At 53.0% G+C, this 24,120-nt stretch overlaps 1 protein-coding gene across 1 annotated transcript in view; it reads left to right on the top strand.

Annotated features, from left to right (window-relative positions):
* The first annotated feature begins 833 nt into the window (after positions 1-833).
* Positions 834-24,120, top strand: part of SYCP2 (synaptonemal complex protein 2) — a 4,998,961-nt gene continuing 4,975,674 nt past the window's right edge. The window contains exons 1-3 of the mRNA XM_085615168.1: positions 834-899; positions 1,629-1,650; positions 2,898-3,040. Coding sequence (XP_085471294.1) covers positions 834-899; positions 1,629-1,650; positions 2,898-3,040 — 231 coding nt within the window. The remainder of the gene's footprint in view (positions 900-1,628; positions 1,651-2,897; positions 3,041-24,120) is intronic.

Here is a 24,120-nt window from a genome sequence, read left to right as displayed (position 1 = left end):
CATTTTCATGCATGGTTCTTGAGATCTTGGAGTTCAAAGACTTGAATATCTCACAGGAGTGCAGGGATATCATTGGAAAATCCTGAGCCAAAAGCTCTAACAAAACGAACTGCTTAAAGTGGAAGAGGATTTTTTGCTGGTGCCAAAGGAAAAACTTACACCTGCTTCAAGTGCCTCCGGAACAGAGTTTGCCATATCTCCTCGCTTTGGCAAAATCATTTGGTCCTCACACAACTGATAAGGCAGCCCTTTGAACCAATTCACAAAGCTGAACTGAAGTTTCTAACTTGGAAAGTAGCTCTCCTACTGGCTCTCACTTCCACAAGGAGAGTTGGCGAAATCCAGGTTTTTTTAAATCAAAGAACTATTTCTTCTTTTCACAGAGAATTATATGGCTCTGTGGACAAATTCAACTTTTAAGTCCCACTGCAGTTCCATTTTAACAAATCCGCAATACTTCCGTCTTTTCCCCCAAATACATCCACTCCAGCAGAGTAAGCTTGCACACGCTAGAAGTAAAAAGATGTTTAAAATTCTACCTGCATAAGACCAAAGACAGAAAGACTGATCAACTACTGGCAGCTTACTGACAGGGCCGGCAAGGAACAGTAATGACTAAAGCCACTGTTGCCAGATGGGTCTATTTGGCAATACAATTCTGCCATGACCAGGCTAACAAGCCCTTAACAACAAGAACTAAAGCACATTCCACCAGGGAAGTGTCAACATCAGCAACTCTTTTCGCTGGAGTGACGTTGGAGAAAATTTGCTGTACTGCAACATGGAAAAGGGTCCACACTTTCATGCAGCATACTGTCTGCAATCTATGCAGCATGAAGATGCAGCTGTGGGTCAAGCGGCACTGCATCATCTCTTTAATTAAGGTGGGCCTCTTTCTGGTAAAGAGGATTTTTTTTTATTGAAATTGCATAGCCTTGCTTAATATTGTTTGCTAACGTTGTTTCTAACCAGCTTTAAAAGAAAAACGTAACTTTAAAAAAAATTACTTTTGCTAAACATTTCATTGAATGCATCATAGACATAGCAGGATGTAAATGCTTCATGTTTTGCTGTATACATGTGTTCAGTTTCTAGGATGGGGAAGGGTATTTGCATACTAACAAATGCACTGACTTGATGTATTTATGATTTACCGATCTCCCTCCATCCACTACCAAAAGTACAATATTTAGGGTACTGCTTGCTATTCTTATTCAAGCATGTGAATCTATGAAAGATATCCCAATACTGTATAAGAAAATAAGTAACTTACCTGTAACTGCGGTCCTCCAGTATTGGTATCTTTCATAGATTGACATGCAACCCACACTCCTCCCCGTAGAGGTTCCTCTCTTTGGTTTTATGGGATTCTTAATTCCCACTTGTGCTTAGAAAATCTGAGGGAACCTGCCTCTTCTGGGTAGTGTTCTAGAGGGTGTTGACAGCTGATTGTCTGTGTTTCAACATTAGGTCCTTTAAAAAAAAAAAAAAAAAAACATTTAGGCTATCAATAACATGGCCTAGAGCCATTATAGCCTATGGTATTTATTAAATACTGCTGGATTACTTTAACGCGGAACTCCCATCTCAACGATAGTGAATGATTCAAGCATGTGAATCTATTAAAGATACCACTAGCGGATAACCTCAATTACAGGTAAGTAACTTATTTTCTTTTTTGGGATATTGTGTGGGTGTGTCCCAGCGTTATTCCCACCCTGGTGCGACTATACAGGCAACGGCATGGCATGTTCTGGCATTGATAAAAACCTCAACTCAGATGCTCTTACGTGAACTCTTTCCCTTGCAAAACTTGCATCCTTCGTTGACAGCTGCATGACAAACATGAGCTGCTAGCTCACCCGCTTTGAGGACCTTCCTTGGCTATCTCTATGGCTTAGATGAGCTGCCACCCCACCCCACCCCTCAATGAATCTACAGCTCCATCCTTCCGTTCAGTTTTCTCTCACAAGAAGGAGTTTTAGGACAACCTGTCCCCCGTCTCAAGTCCACAGCAGCATAGAAGGTAATGAACCACCAGCAAGAACTGTTATTGGTTGAAGGCAGCTCATCTCATGTCCTCTCCATTCTTCACCAGGTGAGGGCCAAGTGGACACTGGCACAGCCAGGACAGGAATTACCCCCCCATCAATGCCTACACAGAGTATAACCGTCATCCTTAAAGACTGGACTGCATGGCCAGGGTTGTCACAACCAGGTTAAAAGAACTATGTGCTGGGATACAATAGTCGGCTAAACAATCCATCAGATGCAGTGTTTGATCTCCACAGTATCACGGGCGAGGCAGCATCAACATTTTTTCATAAATTAACATTTGTCATGAGCCTTACAGCAGAATTGTACAGGGCTAGATGGTCTCTTATAGTCCAGACGATTATCTTCTCACACCAGGCTACTGGTCAAACCACACGAAGTATAATGGAAATGCCCATAATGAGAACTAGGAGATAAAGTGAGTACCATTTCCTTCTCCATTATTGTCTTCTATTGATCCATATGCATGTTGCCAGCCTCCGTAATGAATTTCACAACAATGCATTGAGAAACCTAACCTTTCCTATAGGGGTAGTGTCTATGCAGCTTTTCACTCGTCAAGTAATTTTGTGTACAATTGACAGTATTCTTTTGGACCATAATTAAAATGGCATCTGATTTCCAATCTGTTTAAAAATATAGAAAATAACTTCTAAGTCTCTGTAAAAGTTACCAATGCTGACGATGTGTACTTTCGAGTAAGTGATTGATTATTCTCACTTCTTGCTTGGAAGAAGTTCGGATTTGCATGTTTACTTTTCATCTGGTCCACGTTCCTTTTGTTTAGCTTATGGTGTTGGAGGTGCATGTGCAAACTATTTAACAACTATACTTGTTTTCACAGCTTGAGCAATACATTGATGACGCTTTAAGAAAAAATAATTTTCAGCCGTTGGAGGACATGCTGCAAGCTGAATTCTGTTGTAACGTTACTCAGAAATGCAGCAAGCAATTTTTTACCAAGTTAGATAAGCTTATTTGTAGGGTAAGATAATCTACTATTTCCTTTATATTTGAAAGTAACTGAACATATTAGATATTTTATTGAATGTTTTGGTTCCCTATGTTTCTGTAAAGATGCACAGCAACAACTCTATTATGGGATTTTGAAAATCATGAACAGTAAAATATTACTTCTCATGTTCTAGAGTCAGTTAGCTAATTATGTTTCCACAGATAAAGAATATCAGAACACACTGTTGCATGTTTAAGCTTATGTCTGATGGTTTTTGGCTTTGCTTAACACACCCACACATATGTACATATACATTTTTCAAGACAGTACCCCTTCAGGCTTCGAGTGACACATAAATTATGCACAAAAGAAAGCAAGGAACTCTGGATAGTTCCCAAGTTTAGGGGAGAGCAGCTCCTTTATATGGAGCACTTTAACACCCAGACACTTTGAAACTGCTCACCTCAAATGCCTATTTCTCTAGCAGAGTATTTAAGCCCCGGATTAGCACAGTGCCATCCACGCCTAGCTAGAGTGACAAAGCTTCTTGCCGTTTTTACAGCAAAGCCATCCATGGTGAGCTGAAAAATGACAAAAGCCTTTTACCACTTCAGGCACAGTACCACAGCTTTGGATTGGTAAAATACCATCCAAGCCATTCGGGAATGAATAAAAGCACCCCAACACATGTGTTTTACTCTAGTTGGCTTCCATCCAGTTTAGCTTGAATACTGTTTTACCACCCTCTTGCGACAGGCCAGGAAGTGGTATCTGTCTTGGTCAAGGGAGCCAAAGAGAGGGTGCAGATGCGAGAAGTAGGTCGTGATTGTTGTTCCCACTACTTTCTGGTGCCCAAAAAGGATGCGGCCTTCCTCTTATCTAGATCTGCACCCTCTCAATTTCTTCTAGAAAAACGAGAAATTCAAAATGCTCATTCTCACTCAAGTTCTGTCTGCGCTCGACCTTGGATACTGGTTGGTAGCGTTGGACTTTTAAGACTTATACTCATACATTCCCGTTTTGCCTGCCCACAGGCATTACCTGCAGTTCATGGTAGACCACGAGCACTTTCAATTCTCCATGCTCCCTTTCTCCCTGAACAGCGCCTCTCTGGTGTTTAAGGTGATGGCAGTGGTTGCAGCTCATCTGTGGAGATCAGGGGTTCCAGTCTTCCCATATCTTGATGACTGGCTATTAAAAGCGGGCTCGCCCAGGCGGTTGTCTCCCACACCCAGATTACGGCAGACCTCCTGCACTCACTAGGGTTCACAATCAAGCATGCTGAAGTCACACCTGACTCCCTCTCAGATGCTCCCTTTCATTGGAGCTGTTCTGGAAACAGTGCAGTTTCGAGCTTACACTCCCAAGCGGCTAATTCAGAATGTTCAGGCATGATACTGATGTTTCAGCCTCCAGCCTGGTTTTTAGTGAGATTGACTCTTAGGTCGCAGGACCTCATGGCCTCCCGCATCCTGCTGGTGACACATGCGAGCTCTGCAGTGGGACCTGAAGTTCCACTGGGCGCAGCATCAGGGGAATGTCTCCGACATGGTCCAGATATCAGGGGGAACTGCAATAGATCTGCAGTGGTGGTTAACAAACAGCGATTTGGTCGGCGGCAAACCCCTGTCCTTTCCCCAACCAGATCTGACAGTGGTTACAGGTGTCTCACTGCCGGGATGGGGTGGCCATCTATCTGGGAGTGGTGGAGATCAGAGGCTTCTGGTCTCAGGCGGAATCCGGGTTATCCGGCTGGCATTGAAAGCCTTTCTACTCTCCATCGGAAGGCTAGTGTGGGTGTTCACAGACAACACCACCGCCATGTGTTACTGCAACAAACCGGGCGGGTTGGGGTCGTGGATCCTTTGTCAAGAGGTCCTGCGTCTCTAGACATGGCTAGTACGTCAAGGCATATGCCTGGTGGTTCAACACCTGGCAGGCTCTGTTAATGTCAGAACAGATAAAGGGAGCTGAATATGCCTAGTGGATCACGAATGGCGTCTTCATCTGGAGGTGGTGCAAAGTCTCTTTCCGCAGTGGGGAGAGTTTTGCTTAGATCTGTACGCCACAGCACCTTGTCAGCAGTTTTGCATGCTGATGTTTCAAAGGCGAATCTTGCTTGGAGATGCTTATTGTCTTGAAGAGCTCACGACTCCTGTATGATTCTGTTTGCTGTTGACAAGGCTTGTTGGCTATCTCCACAAAAGAAGTTCAAGTTCCAAGAAGGCCTAGCCTTCAACCCTGCACAGCTCCAAGAATGACTTCCTGCCTGCATCCTCTGCATCATGGGCCTTCATCTCCTGTGTGCTGTTGAGGCTTCTCTGCAACTCCCTTTGCCTGCAGCCAGAGGGTTCTCAAGGGGGTTCCATTGATTCTTGCTGACTCTCCTGCATGCTGAGGGCCGACTCTGACTTTCCTTTGCTGGGAAGGCTCCTATGCTCCTTCTGTCACCTGGTCTCCACAGCTGTTGCTTCAGCCTCACCGTGCTGCAGCAAGAACCTCCAACAAGGGCTGGTATTGTGCTCCTGTGCCTCCTGGTCACGTCCAGGTGGTTTGGACTCTGTCCCCTCTGCTTTCAGGTTCTTCTCATCTGGATTCCACGTCCTGGTTCCACTGGCCTGGTCCACAAGACTGTAGCTGCTGATCTTCTATGAACCTCCATTGACGTCTACGGGCAGTTCCGACACCACTTCATCCCTATGCACCTGGGCTCCCTGGTGTAGGTATCTTGGTTCCTGGGGTATCCATGGGTATCCAAAGGTGGGGTGGCTCTCCAACCTTCCTTGATCCAAGTGTTTCGTTCGGGGTCCTTTGGGAAGGGTCCTAGAAGTGTAAAAATCACACCGCAGCTTCCCCTGTGTTATCTTATTGACGTTTGACCAGGTGTAACTAACCTGCACCCAGGCGCCTTGGGGTCCCTTGCTACTCACCTCAGGTGGTTTTGTGCTTCCCCTAGGGTGCTCCATCCTTGGGTATTAGTCCTGTTTTGGTACTTACCTCCATTCCGCTATTTTAGTATATGGTTTGGTCCCGGGTTGGGCTCTAGGTGTTTTTCTATGCTACTTACCTATTTCTGAAGTATTTCTTGTGTGTAGTTGATATTTCCCGGTAGGAGATATACCAATTTAGTGTCTAGTGTGTGTTAATAAATACAAAGTATTTTTATGCTCACCTGGTGTGGTTCTTTCTAAGGGTTGCCTGGACTCCGTGCACAGTACCTCACCATAGGTGGACAGATATACTGAGCCAGCCTCTGACATTGGTGGTGTAGTGGTTGGAATAAAGATTTGCATTTGCTTTACCACTTTGTCATAAATAAGGTTTCTAGAAGAAACCACTACTACCTTTTGGTAATTACACTATACTTGTTACGTAAGGTATTTCTAAACTTTTCGGTTGGGTGTCAGGGGTCTATCATAACCCTTTCTCCAACCTTGTTTTGGAACGTTTAGATTGCTAGAGCAGGGTACTCTACACTAGCACCATGTCCACTACTGGGGAATCTAGCCTGACTCGGCAGTCTAGATACAGTCCCCTTAGGTTCCAGGACTGTAGGACCCTGTGCAAAGCCAGAGGACTTAGGACAGGTGGTAACCCCAGTAGGTCTTTTCGGCTGGAGTTCCTCCTGCAAGATGATACCCAGAATCCTGGAAGACCACTGAAGGAGGACGGCCTAGGTGAGTCGAATGACCTTGAAGGACAAGCGCAGGAGGTAGAGTACTGCTGGCTCAATCAATGGGAATGGCCAGGAGGAATCTGAAGAGATTCCCCCGGACAACCCTATTCCTGTAGAGGAGGATACTGATGGTAATGGAGGGGTTCATGTCAGTAGGCCCACATTTACTCCCCCTGGGTTGGTACACCATGTTCCTAGGTGGGGGAGGGTTTCCTCTTCCTCATCCTCCATTGCCTCAGCATCAGTTGCTGGGTCAATTCACTCTAATTTAGATGAGGCCATCCTAGATAGGGGGTACAATCTGCTCAAGCTTGAGAAGTCCAAACTCAAGCTGAAGAGGGAGCAGTTGGCCACTGAAAGGGAAGTCCTAGAAGTTGAAAAGGAGATGAAGAATTATTTGGGGTTAGACCCCATGTAGGAAAGTGCCCTTGCATATTTACCCCACCACTTTTTGCCTGACTTCTGATGCAACCTGACTTGATGTGCCCTGGGTTCCTGCGAATCAGGTTCCCAGGGCCTGGGTTCTTTACCAAAACTGTACCTTTGTACCCACAATTGGCACATCTGACCACAGGTAAGCCCCTTGTAAAACGTATCATGAGTCCCAAGGGCACTGTGACCAGAAAAGGCCTCTAAGGGCTACGGCACCTATTGTGCCACCCTTAGAGGCCCTGTACCTGTACCTTAACACCCTCACACTGCCATTGCAGGCTGCATGTTTTGGTGCCAAGAAAAGTGAATAGTCGACATGGCACACATCCCTGTGTGTCATGCCTACAACCCACTGCCTGATGCCTGCGTAAGCCACCCCATTAGCAGGGTGCACTAGCCCTCGGGTGAGGGTACAGTGGCATGAGCCTTGTACACCTACTGTGTCTGTCTATTCTTAGACATTGTATGTTTAGTAAAGCCATAAAGAGTATATGGTCTGGGAGGGCGAACATGGCGGACGCCAGTGCTTGAGGCTCCGTCCGATACCCCTGCTAAATCCTGCCTTTTCTCCTGTGCGAGGAGCAGCCCTGGCCTGTGTGGCGCTGGTCCGGTGCGGGGCAGTGACTGGGGCGATCTCCAGGGTCCGGGAGCTGCGGGGAGCCGATTCCTGGCGGGACCCGCAAAGCGAGGACGTGTGCGGCCGCCCGCGAGGCCAGGTGCAGCAGCGCAGCCGGGCGCCGATCCGCGGACGCACAGGGCGAGCGGAGAGCGGTGAGCGGAAACACCCGTGCGGTCACCGAGGGGGCCGCCTGGGGGCTCCTGACCAGAGGCTGAGGTGCGGCGAACGGCCCGGCTGCGGAGGAGAGCTGCGGAGCGGCGGAGCCTGGGACCGAGCTGCGAGAGGCGGAGCCGAGGCCTGGGGGAGAGGCGAGGTCCGGAGGCCTGCACTATCTACACGTGGAGAGGCTCGCCGCCCGGAGCTGTGGGGACGGGTACCGCAGCTGCGGCCACTGCTGAGGTACTGCCGGAGGGAGAACCTGGGCCCTGAGACGGCGCCGAGCACTGGGGCGCAGAGGTGCACCGTGACCTGCTGGAGCCCGTGGAGCCTGAGGAGCGTCCTGCGCCGCTGCTGAGGAGAGCGCGGAGGCCTGGGGGCGCTGCGATTGCGCCTGTGGTGCGACGAGACCGGAGGCGCTTGGCCGGTGGTGCCTGAGGCCGGCGCACCCCGGGAGAGGCGGAGAGGAGCGGCCCATCCGGGGCGCGGAGGAGCACCCGTGCAGGCTGGAGACCTTGATGCGGAGCGCACGCTGCTGGGCGCCTGTGGATCGGCAAAGGCGGAGGCGGGCGCCATTCTGAGAGCGACGCCATCTTGTGAGTGACGCCGGCGGCCCCTGAGAGAGAGCGGAGCGATGGCCGTCCCGAACGAGTGCTGAAGACTCGGCGACAGGGAGGTAGGAGACCCTCTGCGTGGACTGGGTGCTGCGCGCTCGGTGGGGGGGCCCCCCCGGCGGCCGTGTTGAAGACTTGGTGACGCCTCGTGTGCCTGGGGACCCAGCGACGGGCCGGCGGGCACCTGTCGGGTGTACCCGGCGCCAACTGGGGTGGCTTTAACCTAGGACGCCGCGGCGGTGTGGAGTGCTGTGACCCAGGGTCTGCGGTGGTGAGCCCGGCGTGCATGGGTGTGGCGAAGGACCCTGAGCTGTCGGGGCCTGGGCAGCAGAGACTGAACGGGAGCGGCCAGGAGAGGACAGTCGCCACGTGGGAGGGCCCGTTGGCTGGACCCCAGGGCTGTGTAGAGGCCTAGTGGCAGAGCGGAGCGGGGATCTGGTGTGGATTGGAGGACCCGCGACAGGGGGAGAGCGCGGCGCCTGGTAACGGACTGTGAATGCCGACCGCCCAACAGTACGCAATGGGCAGGCTACGCGACAAGACACAGCAGGGCCAGCCGCGGGCTGGGACAGCGGACACCACGCAGAGCCGGCCGGGGGGGGACGCGGAGTTGCACGCGGCGGCCCTCTCGACCAAAATGGATACCGTGCTAGCGGCGGTGGAAAGGTTGGGCGCCACCCTGGATCAGACGCGGGCGTCACTGGAAACGCGGATGGACAAGGTCACGTCCGACTTCACACTCCTCCATGCCGACCATCGCAAACTGGCCGAGAGGGTGGAGTCGCATGGCCAGACGCTTCAAGAACTACCGCCTACGGTGCGGAGCCATGGCGCGGCGCTACAGGATGTCCTGGACCGGGTACATGCGCTCGAAGACAGGGTTGATGATGCGGAAGGACGCTCGAGGCGCAGCAACATCCGCGCAGTGGGTCTTCCGGAGGGAGTGGAGGGCAGGCACCCGGAGCAATACGTGGAGAGCTGGCTGCGGGGCCTCCTGCCCCAGGGGGTGTTGTCTCAGCACTTTGTGGTGGAGAGGGCGCACAGGGTGCCTGCACAGAGGCCCCAGCCGGGAGCTCGGCCCCGACCGTTTCTATTCAAGCTCCTAAACTACCGGGACAGGGACGCGATCCTCAGCGAAACTAGAAGAACTGGTGACCTCACTGTGGGCAGTAGCCGAGTCATGCTTTTTCCCGACTACACCGCAGCCGTCCAGCGGCGCCGCAGCAACTACATGGCGGTGAAACGACAACTGCGGGAGATGGCCCTGCCCTACTCCCTGCTGTTCCCGGCTCGCCTGCGAGTGGTGACGAAAGAAGGGGCCCGCTTCTTCGACTCCCCGGAGGACGTGTGGGACTGGCTGGAGGAGTCGGGACAGTGGTCGGGGGCGCGGCCGACTGACTCGGAGGCCGCCGGCCGCCCGGGGAGGCGATCCAGAAGACGAGGGCGCCGGGGGGTGCGGCAGCAGGCGCGGCCGGGACCGGTGGCGCCTAGCCCGGAGCGGATCCGGTTGGAGCGGCAGGGGGCATTGGAGGCGGTGGCGACGCTTGGGACGCCGCCTGCCGGGGAGCGCAGGGAGGACTGCTCGCCCAGTGGGGCGGGAGCAAGTGGGGCGTCGTCCCCGTCCACAGTGGTCTCAGAGGATCTGCTTCTGCCGGTGGTGACCCCACAGACGGCGGACCTGATTGCGTGACCGGATGCCTGATTGCCGAAGGTTGGACAAACTCTGCAGATGCTAAACCGGGGTCGCGCGGCCGCCTCGGCGCAACACCGGAGGATTCCGGGGGGCCAGTGGCCCCGGACTTGGGGGAGCCTGACCCTGCGGGGGCGGGCTGGATGATGCGACCACCACCTGGCACTATACCTGGTAGGGCCTTCTGCTGGGGGCTCACCTCGGACCTACGTGGCGCTCCAGCTCCGGACCAGATGCTGCTCCTTCCTCTTCCAGATGGGATAATGGGAGGGGTACTAGGGTCAGAAGGTTGCTACGGTTACACGGACCCCATTTGCTGCCACACTACAATAGCCTACTGTTTCATGGCGTTACTGAAGTTTGGACGGATGCCCCGTTGGGAATGCGCCCTGTTTGTTGTTGCAATGTTTATAATGGTTCTACTGTTTACATGGCAGCGTGATTGCATGCTCCCCCTCGACTGCGCCCCCCCCCCTGTCCCTGACGCGGACGCCCCGGTCCCATCCCGAATCACTCCCCTAGATTTGCAATGACGCACACCAACATCGTGACCTGGAACATACGGGGCATGCACACACCGTCCAAGCGCTATGCCATCTTCTCCTATCTGCAACGTCACTCCGTCGGGATTGCCCTCCTACAGGAGACGCACATGTCCCCAACGGAACTGGGAAGGCTCTCTAGGCGATGGAGGGGGCACACGTATGGCACTGTTTACTCGGCGCACGCGCGGGGCACGCTCATCTGGGTGCGGGCGGGTGTCCCTTTCGAGTGCACGGAGACGGTAGTGGATCGTGAGGGGAGGTACACCTTGGTGAGGGGGAAGTTGAACGGCCAAGAACTGTTGCTGGGCTCGCTGTATGCGCCTAACGTGGACCAGGCCTCTTTCCTGGCGCAATTGACGCAGCTCCTGCACCCATATGCTGGGCTCCCCTGGCTACTGGGAGGGGATTTCAACATGGTACTGGACGTCCGGCTGGACAGATCCTTTCCCCCCCTCCGTGCCGCGGGGGTGGAGTCCAGCGCCCGGGCGCTGGGAGACTGGCTCACGCACTGGTCGCTGCAGGACTTGTGGCGCACACTCCACCCGACGGACCGGCTATATTCTTATTACTCGGCGGTCCACGATCTCCATGTGCGGCTGGATCGGATAGTGGGGTCCCACTCATTGCTCCCGCTTATCGTACAGTCGGAATATCTGGGGCGGACGCATTCCGACCATAACCCCCTATGGCTCCGGCTCGACTGGGCGGCGGACCGCTCCCCGGTGCCCACCTGGAGACTCCAACCGAGTGCGCTGGAGGACCCGGAGTTCCGTTCCTCCCTGGGTACGGCCGTCCTGGCCTTTTTCGACGCCAATGAGGGGACGGCGAGCAGTGCCTTGGTGGAGTGGGACGCCCATAAGGTGGCCATTCGGGGGCACTGCCTGGGGGCCCAGTGGAACATACGGAGGGCCCTCTCGGACTCCCTGACGCGCCTTGAAAATGACCTCCTACAATATGAGAGGGAAGGAGAAGGAGGGGGCAGGCACTCACGCGGCCTGGAGGAGCTCCGCGGGCGACACGCGGAGCTCTTGGAGCGGCTCCGCTGCCACAATTATGCGGCGCACACCGCCAGAACGCATGCCAGGGCGGATCGGGCGGGCCGCCTGTTGGCCTGGCTCATCCAGCAGGGGGATCGCAGGACCCCGATTGGAGCACTCCGGGGGGAGGATGGAGTGATGGTGCACACGCAGCGTGAAATCCATAGGGCCTTCGTAGGCCACTACAAACGCTTGTACGCGGCACGGGGGACGGGCTCTCGGCACCTTCTTGGGGAGTTCCTCGCTTCCGTTCGCCTCCCTGTGGCCACCGGGGAGCATAACGCGGCACTCGGTGGCCCCCTCTCCCTCGAGGAAATTGGGGAGGCAATCCAATCATTGGCGACGGGCAAAACTCCGGGACCGGACGGATTGCCCGCGGAGTACTACAAGGCCTATCGCGAGACCCTGGTACCGTTGCTGCGCGAGCTTTACAACAAAGCGTTGGAGGAGGGGTCGCTCCCACCCTCCATGCGTGAGGCGTTCTTGGTCTCCCTGCCGAAGCCGGACCGCGACCCCACGGCCCTGGGCTCCTACCGCCCCTTGGCGATGCTCAACGTCGACTACAAGATACTGGCGAAGGTCCTAGCGGACCGGTTAGCGACAGTGGTCCCGCACCTGGTGCACGCTGACCAGAACGGGTTTGTCCCTGCGAGGTCCACGTCGCTCAACCTCAGGCGATACTTTAGGGTGGCCGGTGAGGCAGTGCATGGATGGCCCAGAGCGGGGTGCCTCCTCCTAGACTTGGAGAAGGCGTTTGACTCCCTGGAGTGGGGCTATCTGTCCACGGTGTTGCTGCAGTACGGGCTGGATGGGGACTTCCTCCGGATGGTCGACCTACTTTACAGGAACCCCACGGTCCGTGTTAGGTTGGGCCCCTATGTCTCGGAGGCGGTGTCGGTGGGCCGGGGCACCCGCCAGGGATGTCCCTTGTCCCCGTTGCTATTCGCCCTGGCGATGGAGCCACTGGCGGAGGCTCTGCGGACGACCCTGGGAGATGGTATACCACTGGGAGACGCGGTTCACCAGGTGTCACTTTACGCGGATGACCTGCTGGTGTACGTTAGAGATGTCGGTAGCATGCCGGAGCGGCTGGCCCCGTTGCTGCGGTCCTTTGCCACAATCTCGGGGCTCCGCGTGAATGCGGGTAAATCCTGCCTGTACGCTTTTGGCGAGGAGACTGAGGACCCGGGCTACAGCCTGAATGGCACGCCGGTGCAGTGGAGGGGCGGCACCTTTCGATACCTGGGGATACACATCTACCGCTGCCCAACCGACCTGTTTGATGGCAACCTGGGGAGGGCGGTCACGGCGCTTAGGTCGCAAGTGGCCTTTTGGGACACGCTCCCGCTGACGACCACGGGCAGGGTGGCGCTCGCCAAAATGGTCATGCTGCCTCGTCTCCTGTACTACTTTGCCAACCTGCCATTGTACGTCCCCCCCGCCTTCTTTGGCAGACTCAACCGGATGCTGCGGGATTTTGTCTGGGGCACCGCCAGGCACAGGTTGGCGCTCGCGAAGCTCTTCCTCCCGACGGACAGGGGAGGTCTAGCGGCGCCCTGCTTTGAGTATTATTATCTGGCGGCCCAGCTGCAATGGATCGCCCGCTGGTTGGCAGACAGGGGCAGGGATGACACAGCCACGGTGGCTGCCCCCTACTCGCTGGAGCGTGTGACCGGGCTTTTCCACCCCTTGGCTGCGACCCCGCGACCGCTGCCGCTCCTCCTGGCGGTGGCGCACAGGTGCTTCCGGAGGGCCTTATACCTCACGCGTGCGGTGGTGCCTTATGCGCCGGCGATACCCCTGGAGGGCTCTCCTGGAGGTGGGGGGGTACTCGCGGCCCCCGCGCTGACGGGCTGGTGGGCGGCGGACGTGCACACGCTGGGGGACCTGTACAGGGACGGCGAGCTGATACCGTACGAAACCTTGGTGTCAGAGGACGGGCTCCCACCCGGCGGGTTCCTCACGCACCGCTCACTGCTGGCGAGCCTCACCGCCAAATGGGGAAGCATGGCCACAGAGCCTGCCCAACACCTAACCATGCAATACCTGCATGTCATGGGGAGGGGCGGACACCTGGTTCGCTGGTTCGCTGCCTCATTGCGAGAGCACGCGGCGGTTGATCTGGGCCCGCTCCGCGGCAAGTGGGAACTGGATTTGGGGAGGCCGCTGACGGACAGGGAGTGGGAGAGAGTCCTCAAGAGCCCAGCGCGTATCCCCCGTAATATGCGGTTCCGTCAAATCCAGCTGTTCATAGTTCACAGGGCCTATCTCACACCCGAGCTGATTAATAAATACTTCCACCGTGCTGACGCGCACTGTCCTCGGTGCCGTGAGCTAGGGGCGGGGCTGCTGCACTTGCTGTGGGACTGCCCAGAGTTGCACACCTATTGGAGGGCGGTCAGTGGGCAGTTGCGGGGGAGTACAGGACGCAGCATTCCCTTCGACTGGCCCGAGCACGTCCTGCACCAATTTACCAGGCCGCCCAAGGATAAGGTAACGTCGCGATTCCTGGATCTGGGGCTTGTGGTGGCGAAGCGTCTCATCACCCGGAGATGGAAGGCACACGACCCGCCGCACGTGCGGGCCTGGAGTTTATCGTTTCAGGCATGGGCCAGAGCGGAAGGGACGGCTATCCGTAGGGAGGACACCTTGGGGCTGCGGAGGGAGCCCATGGCGGACCGCTGGGAACAGTTGCTTGTTGCGTTCCGGCGCTCGGAGGGGGTGGGTGCCACGGGCTGCACAGGCGAGGCCATACAGGATGACACTGGCGCAGGCGGCGGCGTAGTGTAGGCAAACCCGCTGACGGGATGGCATGGCCCCCATTATCGCTGGATCACGGATGGGGCGTATGGAGACGCGCGGCGACAACTGCGCCCTCTGGGACTTTGAGGGGTACTCCTGGAGTTCGGGGGGGGGGAGGACGGGGTGGGAAAGGGGGTAGGAGCGCACTAAGCGAACCATTGTCACCGCTGCCATTGTTATGGGTTCTTCCTTTTGTATAACATGTAACCTTCCCGACTTTATTGACGCCACAGTTGTGTAGGTGTGATCAGTTGCCCTCGTACGGCTCAATGGCTGGTGGGTGGTGGTGCTGACCCCCCCTGCATAGAGGACACCGGAATTGTTAAGGGTGGGGTGGCTGGCTCCCGGGGGGGTGGTGGTGGGTGCGCGCGCAAGCACCAGGCTGTTCCCCCTCCCCCCCCACCGTCCTGCCAGTTGGCATGTCCTAAAAGTTTGTACAAGCTTATGACTTACTGAATGTGAAACATGATGCCGTACATGGTTCTCCTGTACAAATGTTTAAATTTAAACTCAATAAAAACAGAATTGCAAAAAAAAACAATACAGAAGAGTATATGGTCTGGGAGTTGGTCATTACGAACTCCATAGCTTCATAATGGCTTTACGAAAACCTGGGAAGTTTGGTAGCAAACGTCTCAGCACATTAAACCCACACTGATGCCAGTGTGGGATTTAATGTAAATTGCTCTCAAAGGGCATCTTAGAGATGCTCCCTGAAAAACTACTAGCCCTTGTGTGGTTCATGAATGCTGCCAACCATTTGCCACTGCCAGACAGGTTTCAGGATTCTGGACCCCAGGGTAGAGAGCCTACGCCCTCTGGATCCAGAGACAAAGACCTTCCTTGGCAGAGGTGTCATGCCTTCCCCCCCCCCCCCCCCCCCCCCTCCCCCAATGCCCCCCCCCCCCCCAGGATGGGCTGGGTCCACGAAGGGGGAAGCTTCAAAGGCCTGCCGTCTTTGGAAGCTATCCCTGCCTTTTGCTGCCCCCAGCAACTGGCTCCCACTGGTTCTGCCACCCTCTTTGGGCGGGAGAATTTGCGGGAAAACCAACCATGGAAGAGAGATGTGCCCACCTTTGCCAACCCCACCCCTCAGGTGGGAGAGGGGAGGTGAAACACACATCTCAGTCCCCTCCATCTTGAAGATGAGGGGACTCCGCCAATTAGGGAGAGGCTCATGCCCCCTCTCACCGGAGGGTGGCATAATGGTGGTTGTGCCCACCCCAAGGAAGGGATCCATTGGTCCCGACCAGCTCACCCCTTTAAACACCCCTAAATCTAATGCTCAGGGGTAACCCTGAATTTTGACTCTGATTCGAAGAAGGACCGAAGAGCCGTGCTGACCCAGGAAGAAGAAAAGGATACCAACTGCTTTGGCCCCAACCCTACCGGCCTGTCCCGTTTACGACCTGCCAACAGCAAGAACCCAGGCGAGTCCAGCAGCCAGCAACCCCCAGAGCCCAGAGGACCTGCCCTGCAACCATCGTACAGACTCTGTGTCCCGTGTGTACTGGATTTGCTGAAGTAAAGACTCGCCTCCAGCATCCGGATTCCGGCAACTCCGCAATTCTGTACCACTTTGCACACAACGCCCACGGCCCAAGTTCGAGTGGCCCAACACCACAAGGATGTTTCCCCAGCAATCCTGACCTGTGATCAGGCGGTCTCCGACCTCCCTCGAGCTTCGAGACGACGCCTTCAGCTTCAACCTGAAGGGTCCCCCCAATCGCGACTGAAGCAAGAAGTCACCCCTGCACCGGATGTTCCACGGCCTTTGGTGGCCCAAACCACTGTCCAGGCATCGCCAAGAACCAAACCTACCTCTCCAGCTGTGGTGGCCTTCAGGAAGTCTCCCTTCCTGAGCCTGCTGCAACCTCGCCCAACCGTAAGTCTCCATTGAAACACACCGGGTCCCTGATGTCCTTTTTGCACCCTGCACCCGTCCGCCCCAGTGCCGCTGGTGGTGCAGCTCCTGTGTTTGTCGTTGGCCTCTGCAGTGCGGACCGTAACCCCAGAAGCTTTGCTCCCCTAACCGGCGGAAGTCTAGGGACGCGCTCTAGTTGTTCTGGCCCATTGCCTACTTAATCTGGACGAGGGCACGGACGCGCGCAGCACTACTCCGGTCAGAACAGACTGGCTGTTGCTTTTAGTTTTAATCATTGCTGGTGAAATCGTTTTATTTTTAAAACTTAAATGTATTTTTAACCATATGTTTACTGCCCTGACTGTTTGCACTACTCCGCGCTATATTTTGCACTTTGCAAGTTTTAGATACCGTCCGTGTCAGTTGTCGGAAATCTAATTACTTGCAAATATTATAACTGCTGTTTAAAATCATTTTAGCCTACCTGCTCCATTTTCCTGCCTCTAGTAATTACGAGCCCGACCCCGTTCCGTCACGGCGTGTGCCGATTGTACGGAGGGTCAGGAGGGGCTCGACCACACTTCCTGCTTCCGGCGGAAGTCTAGGGACGCGCTCTAGTTGTTCTGGCCCATTGCCTACTTAATCTGGACGAGGACGCGCAGCGGCGCGCCGGTGGCGCGCCGAAGGCGCGCCAAAGGCAAGCCCGTCTGCGCCCGGTTGCGTCCAGCGGCCATACCCCTTGTTCTACACTGGTTTGTCCTGGGATTTTGTGTTATTTGGCTCTTAGATTTTCCCTCTTGCTACTATCTTGGCCTATTCTTAAAATGGTTTTAATTCAATATTCTAGTTCCCAATTAAAAAGCCTTAACATATTTGGGCCCTCATGAAACCGCCATGTCTCAGCATCCTGAGATCAGGCGTTCTCATGATCAGATTAGTCCTACTCCATCTATTAGACCAAAATTGCCCAATCAAAATAATGCTCCTTCTACTTCATTGACTGCCATCTGTTTTAACGCTAGTTCTATTTCTAAACATGCACTGGACGTATGGGATCTTTTGACTCTCACTGACCCAGACATCTGTTTTATCACTGAAACCTGGCTACACGAGCATTCAGGACCTGATTTACATGTGGCCCTTCCCCCTGATTATAAAATTCTTCGAGTTGATAGAAAGGAGAAAAGAGGGGGTGGCCTACTTATTATATACAAAGGAGCGTTCACTATAAGCATCCTGGATTCTGTATCCTGTAGCACCATTGAAATCTGCTCTTTTAAAATTGTTGGTCTTTCAAATGGCTCCTGGAGAGGAGCTCTGGTCTACCACCCCCCTGGCTTAAAGGGCAATTTTTCCGACCAGCTAGTAGAAATCATTGCCCCTCATGTTCTGGCCTCTGATAAATTCCTGCTTATTGGGGATTTTAATCATCACGCGGAGTTATCGGCCAATCCAGACACAGATAAACTACTCTCAGATCTGAGCACTCTTGGACTAGGCCAGCGGGTAAATGGGCCTACTCACTGTTCACTAAGGTATTGGACCTGACGGTGGAAATTCCAGTACCACTAATATGGACGGATCACCACCTTTTTAAAGTTTGCCATTCCTTCCGCACCAAAAAAGAAATCCCATCAGGGTAATGAGTCTATTCTTCCTAGACCTTGGCATAAAGTCACTACTCCATTATTCAAAGATAACTTTAGTTTTTATCCCCTAAATTACGATTCGAGTGTTGACTACGATGTATTGCAATTAAACAATGCTATTGGAACCACTATAGACTTAATTGCCCCGCTTCAGAACATTAGGCCCAAGACTAGAAACTCTCCTTGGTTCACTGATTCACTTAAGGCCACCAAACGTCTGTGCCGTATTGCAGAAAAATTGTGGAGGAAAACCAGAAATCTCGCTAATCGCGACCACTATAAAAAGATGCATAATGGTTATATGCTAGATATCAAACTAGCCAAGAAATCATATTTGGTTGATAGAATAAATAGGGCAGAGAATTCCTCTAAGGAGCTATACCATATTCTCAAAGAATTTACAACAACTACAAATGCATCTGCAGCACCCGTCTCCCAAATATGGACGGACTCCCTCTGACTTTTTCGAGGCAAAATCATGAATATCCATATTACTTTTCCGTCGGCCCCTGCACACATAGACACAGACCTGGTAGTACTCTCTCAGTCTCTTTTGATCTCAGATGATTATCTACAGAATTTTAAGGAATGTGACCTTAAGTCGGTCACCGAGGCCATCACAAAAATTAAATCTGGCTCCCCTGATGAACCTTTCCCTCCTAAAATATTCCCTTTGCTGGCCCCCACAGTCCTAACTAGACTAGTTGAAATCTTCAATAAGTCCTTAGCAAAAGCCGACTTTCCAATGTGTTGGAAAAAAGCCAGAATCAGGCCTATTCTAAAAAAAACTTCAGCGGATCCAGATATATTCTCGAATTATCGGCCAATCTCCCTGCTACCATATTTTGGAAAAATATTGGAGTCTCTAGTAAATAGGCAGCTTGTAAGTCGTCTTGAGAGCCATGAGCTTTTAGATCCCTCTCAATCCGGTTTCCGTGCGGCACACAGCACAGAGACAGCACTGATTGAGATCACGGACAATATTTGATTAGCCCTGGATAGGCAGCAGTCAGCCATCCTTGTTCTGCTTGATTTGTCGGCGGCCTTCGACACCATCTCCCATCACATACTTGAACGTCGACTCTGGGAGATGGGGGGTCAGGGGGTCGGCCCTAAACTGGTTCAGCTGCTATCTGACAGATTGCAAAACCGTGGTCCAGATGGGCAACATCACGTCTAGTGAACGAACAGTAAAGATGGGTGTTCCTCAGGGCTCTATATTGAGCCCCCTCCCTTTTTAATCTCTATATGATTCCACTGGCCGCTGTGATCCGACAATATGGCTCTGATGTCATATCTTACGCTGATGATACTCAGATTTTAATCACCTTGGGCCCTGAACCAGAGAAAACTAGACAGCGTTTTAAAAACTGTCTGATCCAAGTGGATGAATGGATGTCATCAAATCATCTCCAATTGAATGGAACCAAAACGGAGATCATGCTGTTCGGCAAAGCTGCTGACCATTGGACGCATGATTGGTGGCCATCCAAGCTCGGGCCTTGCCCCGCATATAAGAACGTGGTCCGAAGCTTGGGCTTTCACATTGACAATTTGTCTATGAGTTATGTTATGTTAAAAGCACTTTTATAGCGCACAGCTGCCCCAGCCAAGGGGCGTCCCGGCGCTTAAAGAAAGGTCCCAACACAACAAAGCTATACAGAGGCAGAAGCGCGCAGATCAAAATACTAAAGTGAGGAAGGAAACAAATGTGTTTTGATGGTAGCCGGCATGCCAGCTCAGTCAGCTAAACTTGCCCTCGACACCTAGCAGGTCCAACAGGTCCTGCTCCCGGTCCAGGAAGTCGGACCACCGGTGGGCTAGTTGGTTGTGGGTGCGCCGGACCCCAGAGCACCGGAACACGGCCCGGCGCACCTTCGCCCCCCGACGGTGCCGCTCCTGGGTAGCGTAGCCGGAGCCGGGCCTGCCGCCGGCTGCCAAGGTCAAGGGGAGGTGGCGCTGGATGAAAAAAAAACAAGGGAGGCCACCTCCTCCTCCCCAAATAGTTGCCGGGCCTGCGCCCCTGCAGGACGCATTCTGCCGCAAGGCAGGCGGGCAGTCTGTGCTCCTGCAGGTCCCTTGCCCTTGCCACTGGGACTTGCTTTGCCCTTGGCCATGGCTCTGGGGTGGGTGGGAGGCAGAAAAGAAAAGTTAGAAGGGGAAATAAAAGTTGGGGGGAAGAAGATAGAAAGAACTTTATAAAAGTAACAAAAACACAGTAAAAGTAGAAATAAAATGGAAAATATAAACTTAGGCAAAGAGAGAGAGATAATAATTAAAAAAAGTCAGAAAAAATGTTTTAAAGACAAAGGATGGCAAAGATAAAGGGAGGATACAAAAGCAGGCCCAGAACCATAGCATAGAGTGAAAATCAAGATGGCCGCGCCCATTCGCGACCTCGTGGGTAAGTTTGCGCGATATTTCTCGCGAACATGCAAACAGCTCCCCGAACATGCTTACCGCGCTCGCGAACAAGAAAAAGCCATCGCGAACAGGTTGCCACAAGCAACTACGGAAGCTCGCGAAGCTTTGCGAAGGTCGCGTAGTGCAATGACATCTTCGCGAAGCTTCGCGAAGCGCGGCTACGCGAACTACGCCTAGCCTTACACATCACTGTTGCCTAAACTTCAGAAGCTCGTCCATTTCACGCATATGGGGTGGAAGAGAGTTCCACAACTTTGCAGCCAAAACCCGGAAGGACCGGCCTCCGGCCCTGCATAGCCTAAACCGCGGGACCACCACCAGGTTTTGACCCAGAGATCTAAGAGAACGCGAGGGCACGTAGGGCACCAAAAGATTGGCAAGAATCTGAGGAGAGGCCCGCTTGAGGATCTTGAAAGAAAGACACAGGGTCTTAAAATGGATCCTCTGTGCCATAGGCAGCCAGTGCAAAGCATGGATGGTACTTTCCGCAGAACAGAACCTCGGTAAGCCTACCAGGGCTCTTGCTGCGGCGTTCTGGACACGTTGCATCCGGGCAATTTCAGCCTGGTTGGCCCCCAGCAGGAGCCAACTGGCGTAATCAAGCCGCGATAGTATGGATGCCTGTATGACCAGCTGTCTGGTAGAAGCATCAAAGAACCTCAAGATGGGTCTCAGCCCTCGCAAAATGCCAAAACAGGTAGCCGCCACTTTTTTTGTGTGGAGACAAACTCCTCTCAGAATCTAACCACACCCCCAGGTTTTTTACCTCTGAAACTGGAACAGGAGTTACACCCAGTTCCGGAGGCCACCACGTATCACCCCAAAGATCCGTCCGCTTACCCACAATCATGACCGTTTTTTTTGCATTTAATTGAAGGCAATTCGCATTCATCCAGCTAGCCACCGCCAAGAGACCATCCCGGAATCTGGTGGCGTCAAGGTCAGAGTCCCCACTCAGGGCAACCGCCAGCTGCGTGTCGTCAGCATAGGAGACCATAGTCAAGCCCCAATGCTTGACGACATCCGCCAGCGGTCTCACATAGAGGTTGAATAATGTGGGACTCAACGATGAGCCCTGAGGCACACCCATCTCCAGCGAATAGAATTTGGACTCAAAAGGCGGAGTAGCAACCTTAAAGGTCCGATCAGTAAGAAAAGAGTGGAACCAGTCAAGAGCAATGCCCGTAACACCCGCCTCCCTGAAACGTTGGAGTAGAATCCTATGCGAGACCGTATCAAACACGGCACTGAGATCAAGTAATATCAGTGCCGCAGTCTGACCAGAGTCAAGCACAGAGCGGAGATGTTCCATCATAAAGAGCAAGGCAGTCTCGGTGCTGTGGCCAGCACGGAAGCCATTCTGGGAGGGATCCAGAATACTTGCCCTTACAAGATATTCGGTCAACACCTCGTTCACGTGAGACTCAACAACTTTGGCGGCCCAAGGGAGGAGAGAAATCGGGCGATAGCTCTCGAGTTTTAGGGGGTACATTGTGGGCTTTTTCAAGATGGGTGTTACAACAGCCTGTTTCCATTTAATTGGAACAGCACCTGCAGCAAGAGAAAGGTTTATAAGATGACGCAATGGAGGGAGGCTGATAGTGGCAGAGTCTCTAAACAGAGCTGGCCTCATGGGATCCGCTGGCGAGCCAGATTTTATCTTGTGGGCTAGTTTTAAAAATATCTCCATCGATAAACTAGGGAATGATGCTAATGCCTCACCTATAGTTGGTGTGGGGCTGGTGGGCTCAACTACCGGCTCAGTGAAGGAAAAGGCACGGTAGATAACTTGAACCTTTTCAAGGAAAAAAGAGGCCAGATCTTCACAGTGGGCCACAGAACAAATTTCTGCCGCCGGAGCTCTTTTGACCATCAGATCCTTTAGGACCTTAAAAATTAGCTTGGACGGATTGAGACTTGTTCTGAATTCCTGTGAATAATAGGCAGCACGGGCTCTACACACAGCTCTATGATATTTTTTGACTTTAGAAAGATAGATTTTTTCCCAGCCTCATAGGATTTCCGCCAGTCCCTTTCTGCCTTTTTGCAGGCTTTTTTTTAACAGCACCAGGGAACTGTCGTACCATGGGCTGGGTTCTCTGGGACGACATTTCGTCCAGGCCGCAGGGATCAATACATCCAAGGCCCGTGAAACCCAATCACAGAAAAGGTCATACCCAGAATCAACATTGAGATAAGGACCTAACGGGTTCACTTCCAGCCGATGGTAAAAATCCTCCAGTTTAAGTTTATTCCAATGGCGTTTGTACACTACTCTATCCAAGGGCTTAAATGGATGTTCATTGATCGGAAAAGAGATTTTAACTAAAAAGTGGTCAGACCAGGCAATAGGGCTAGGCATAGCCACCTTGGCCCCTGTCAAATTTGTAAACAACGGGTGAAGTATGTGGCCCCCCGCATGAGTGGGGGGAGGTAACCAACTGAGTGAGCTGAAAAGCCTCCAAATCCGCCAAAGTGCTTCTAATGGAAGAGATAGGAGGGCAATCAAAATGAAGATTAAGGTCTCCAAGGATGCTGAAGTTAGCGCAGCCCAATGCCAGCGAGCTGACACATTCCGGGAGAGCCTTTCGAAAAGCAGTGTCGCATCCAGGAGGACGATAAATAAGAAGGCCAGATAAAGCAAAATGATGACTAATAGAGATCTTGAAGAATGCACTCGCATCCTACCAGATTCACTACCCTCCAATCACAAGGGTAGCAAGACTTGACAACCATAGCAATGCCACCACCCCTAGATGCCCGATTGTGAGTAAAGATGGAATAATCTGAGGGGAGAGCAAGATTCACAACTGCCGTGTCTACTTCCTGAAGCCAAGTTTCCGTCATGAAGAACACGTCAGGTGTCTCCTCCCGTAAAAGATCAAATAGTTCTGAATGGTGCTTCGAAAGGGACCTAATGTTGAGATTCCAGATAGTGATATCTCGAGAGGCAGATGGTCTACTACAAGAGGGCTTACACGGAGATGACTCAGTCAAAGCAGAAATTAAAGAGGGGGCGTCAAGCGACCTATTTCCACAGGCACACTTATACTGACCACAAAGGGGGCTAACAGGCTCATACGCACAGCGTGGAACCGCCTGTCCGAAATACAACAACTCATCCCTGGAATATCCCCTCACCGCAGACATCACCTCAATAGATAGGGAACACCTACGAGCAGCATATCCCCACGCCTCACGCCTCCTTAGCGCTGACGGGCAGGACTCTGGCACGACTCAGGCGCGAAAAAGGCACGCCCGCTGCGCGTTAACGCTGCGCGCTTGAGGACTGGTTTAAATAGAGTGTCCGCGTGTGGACAACATCACTAGACCGCTCAAAATGGCGCCCCAAAACGTCACCACCACTCCAAGATGGCGGCCGAATTCCCCCCAGTATCGTAACCCACCAGGACCGGACCCGCTAAAGCAGCGGTGAAATGACAAATTATAATGCAGGTAAGAGGCAGAATGCTCAATTTTAAAAACAGGGGAATACAAACTAACTAGAACAAAGATACAAAACGGGTAATTTAAAAGCGAGCACTGCGCACCTTCACCACAGCACTTAAATGCGCAAGTCCACAGACGCTCTGAAGAGCTAG

This window comes from Triturus cristatus, chromosome 7 (assembly GCF_964204655.1).
Source record: "Triturus cristatus chromosome 7, aTriCri1.1, whole genome shotgun sequence".
In the NCBI taxonomy this organism is placed as follows: Eukaryota; Metazoa; Chordata; class Amphibia; order Caudata; family Salamandridae; genus Triturus; species Triturus cristatus.
Note: the sequence above shows the minus strand (reverse complement) of the source record. Positions and strands in the feature narration are given on the sequence as shown.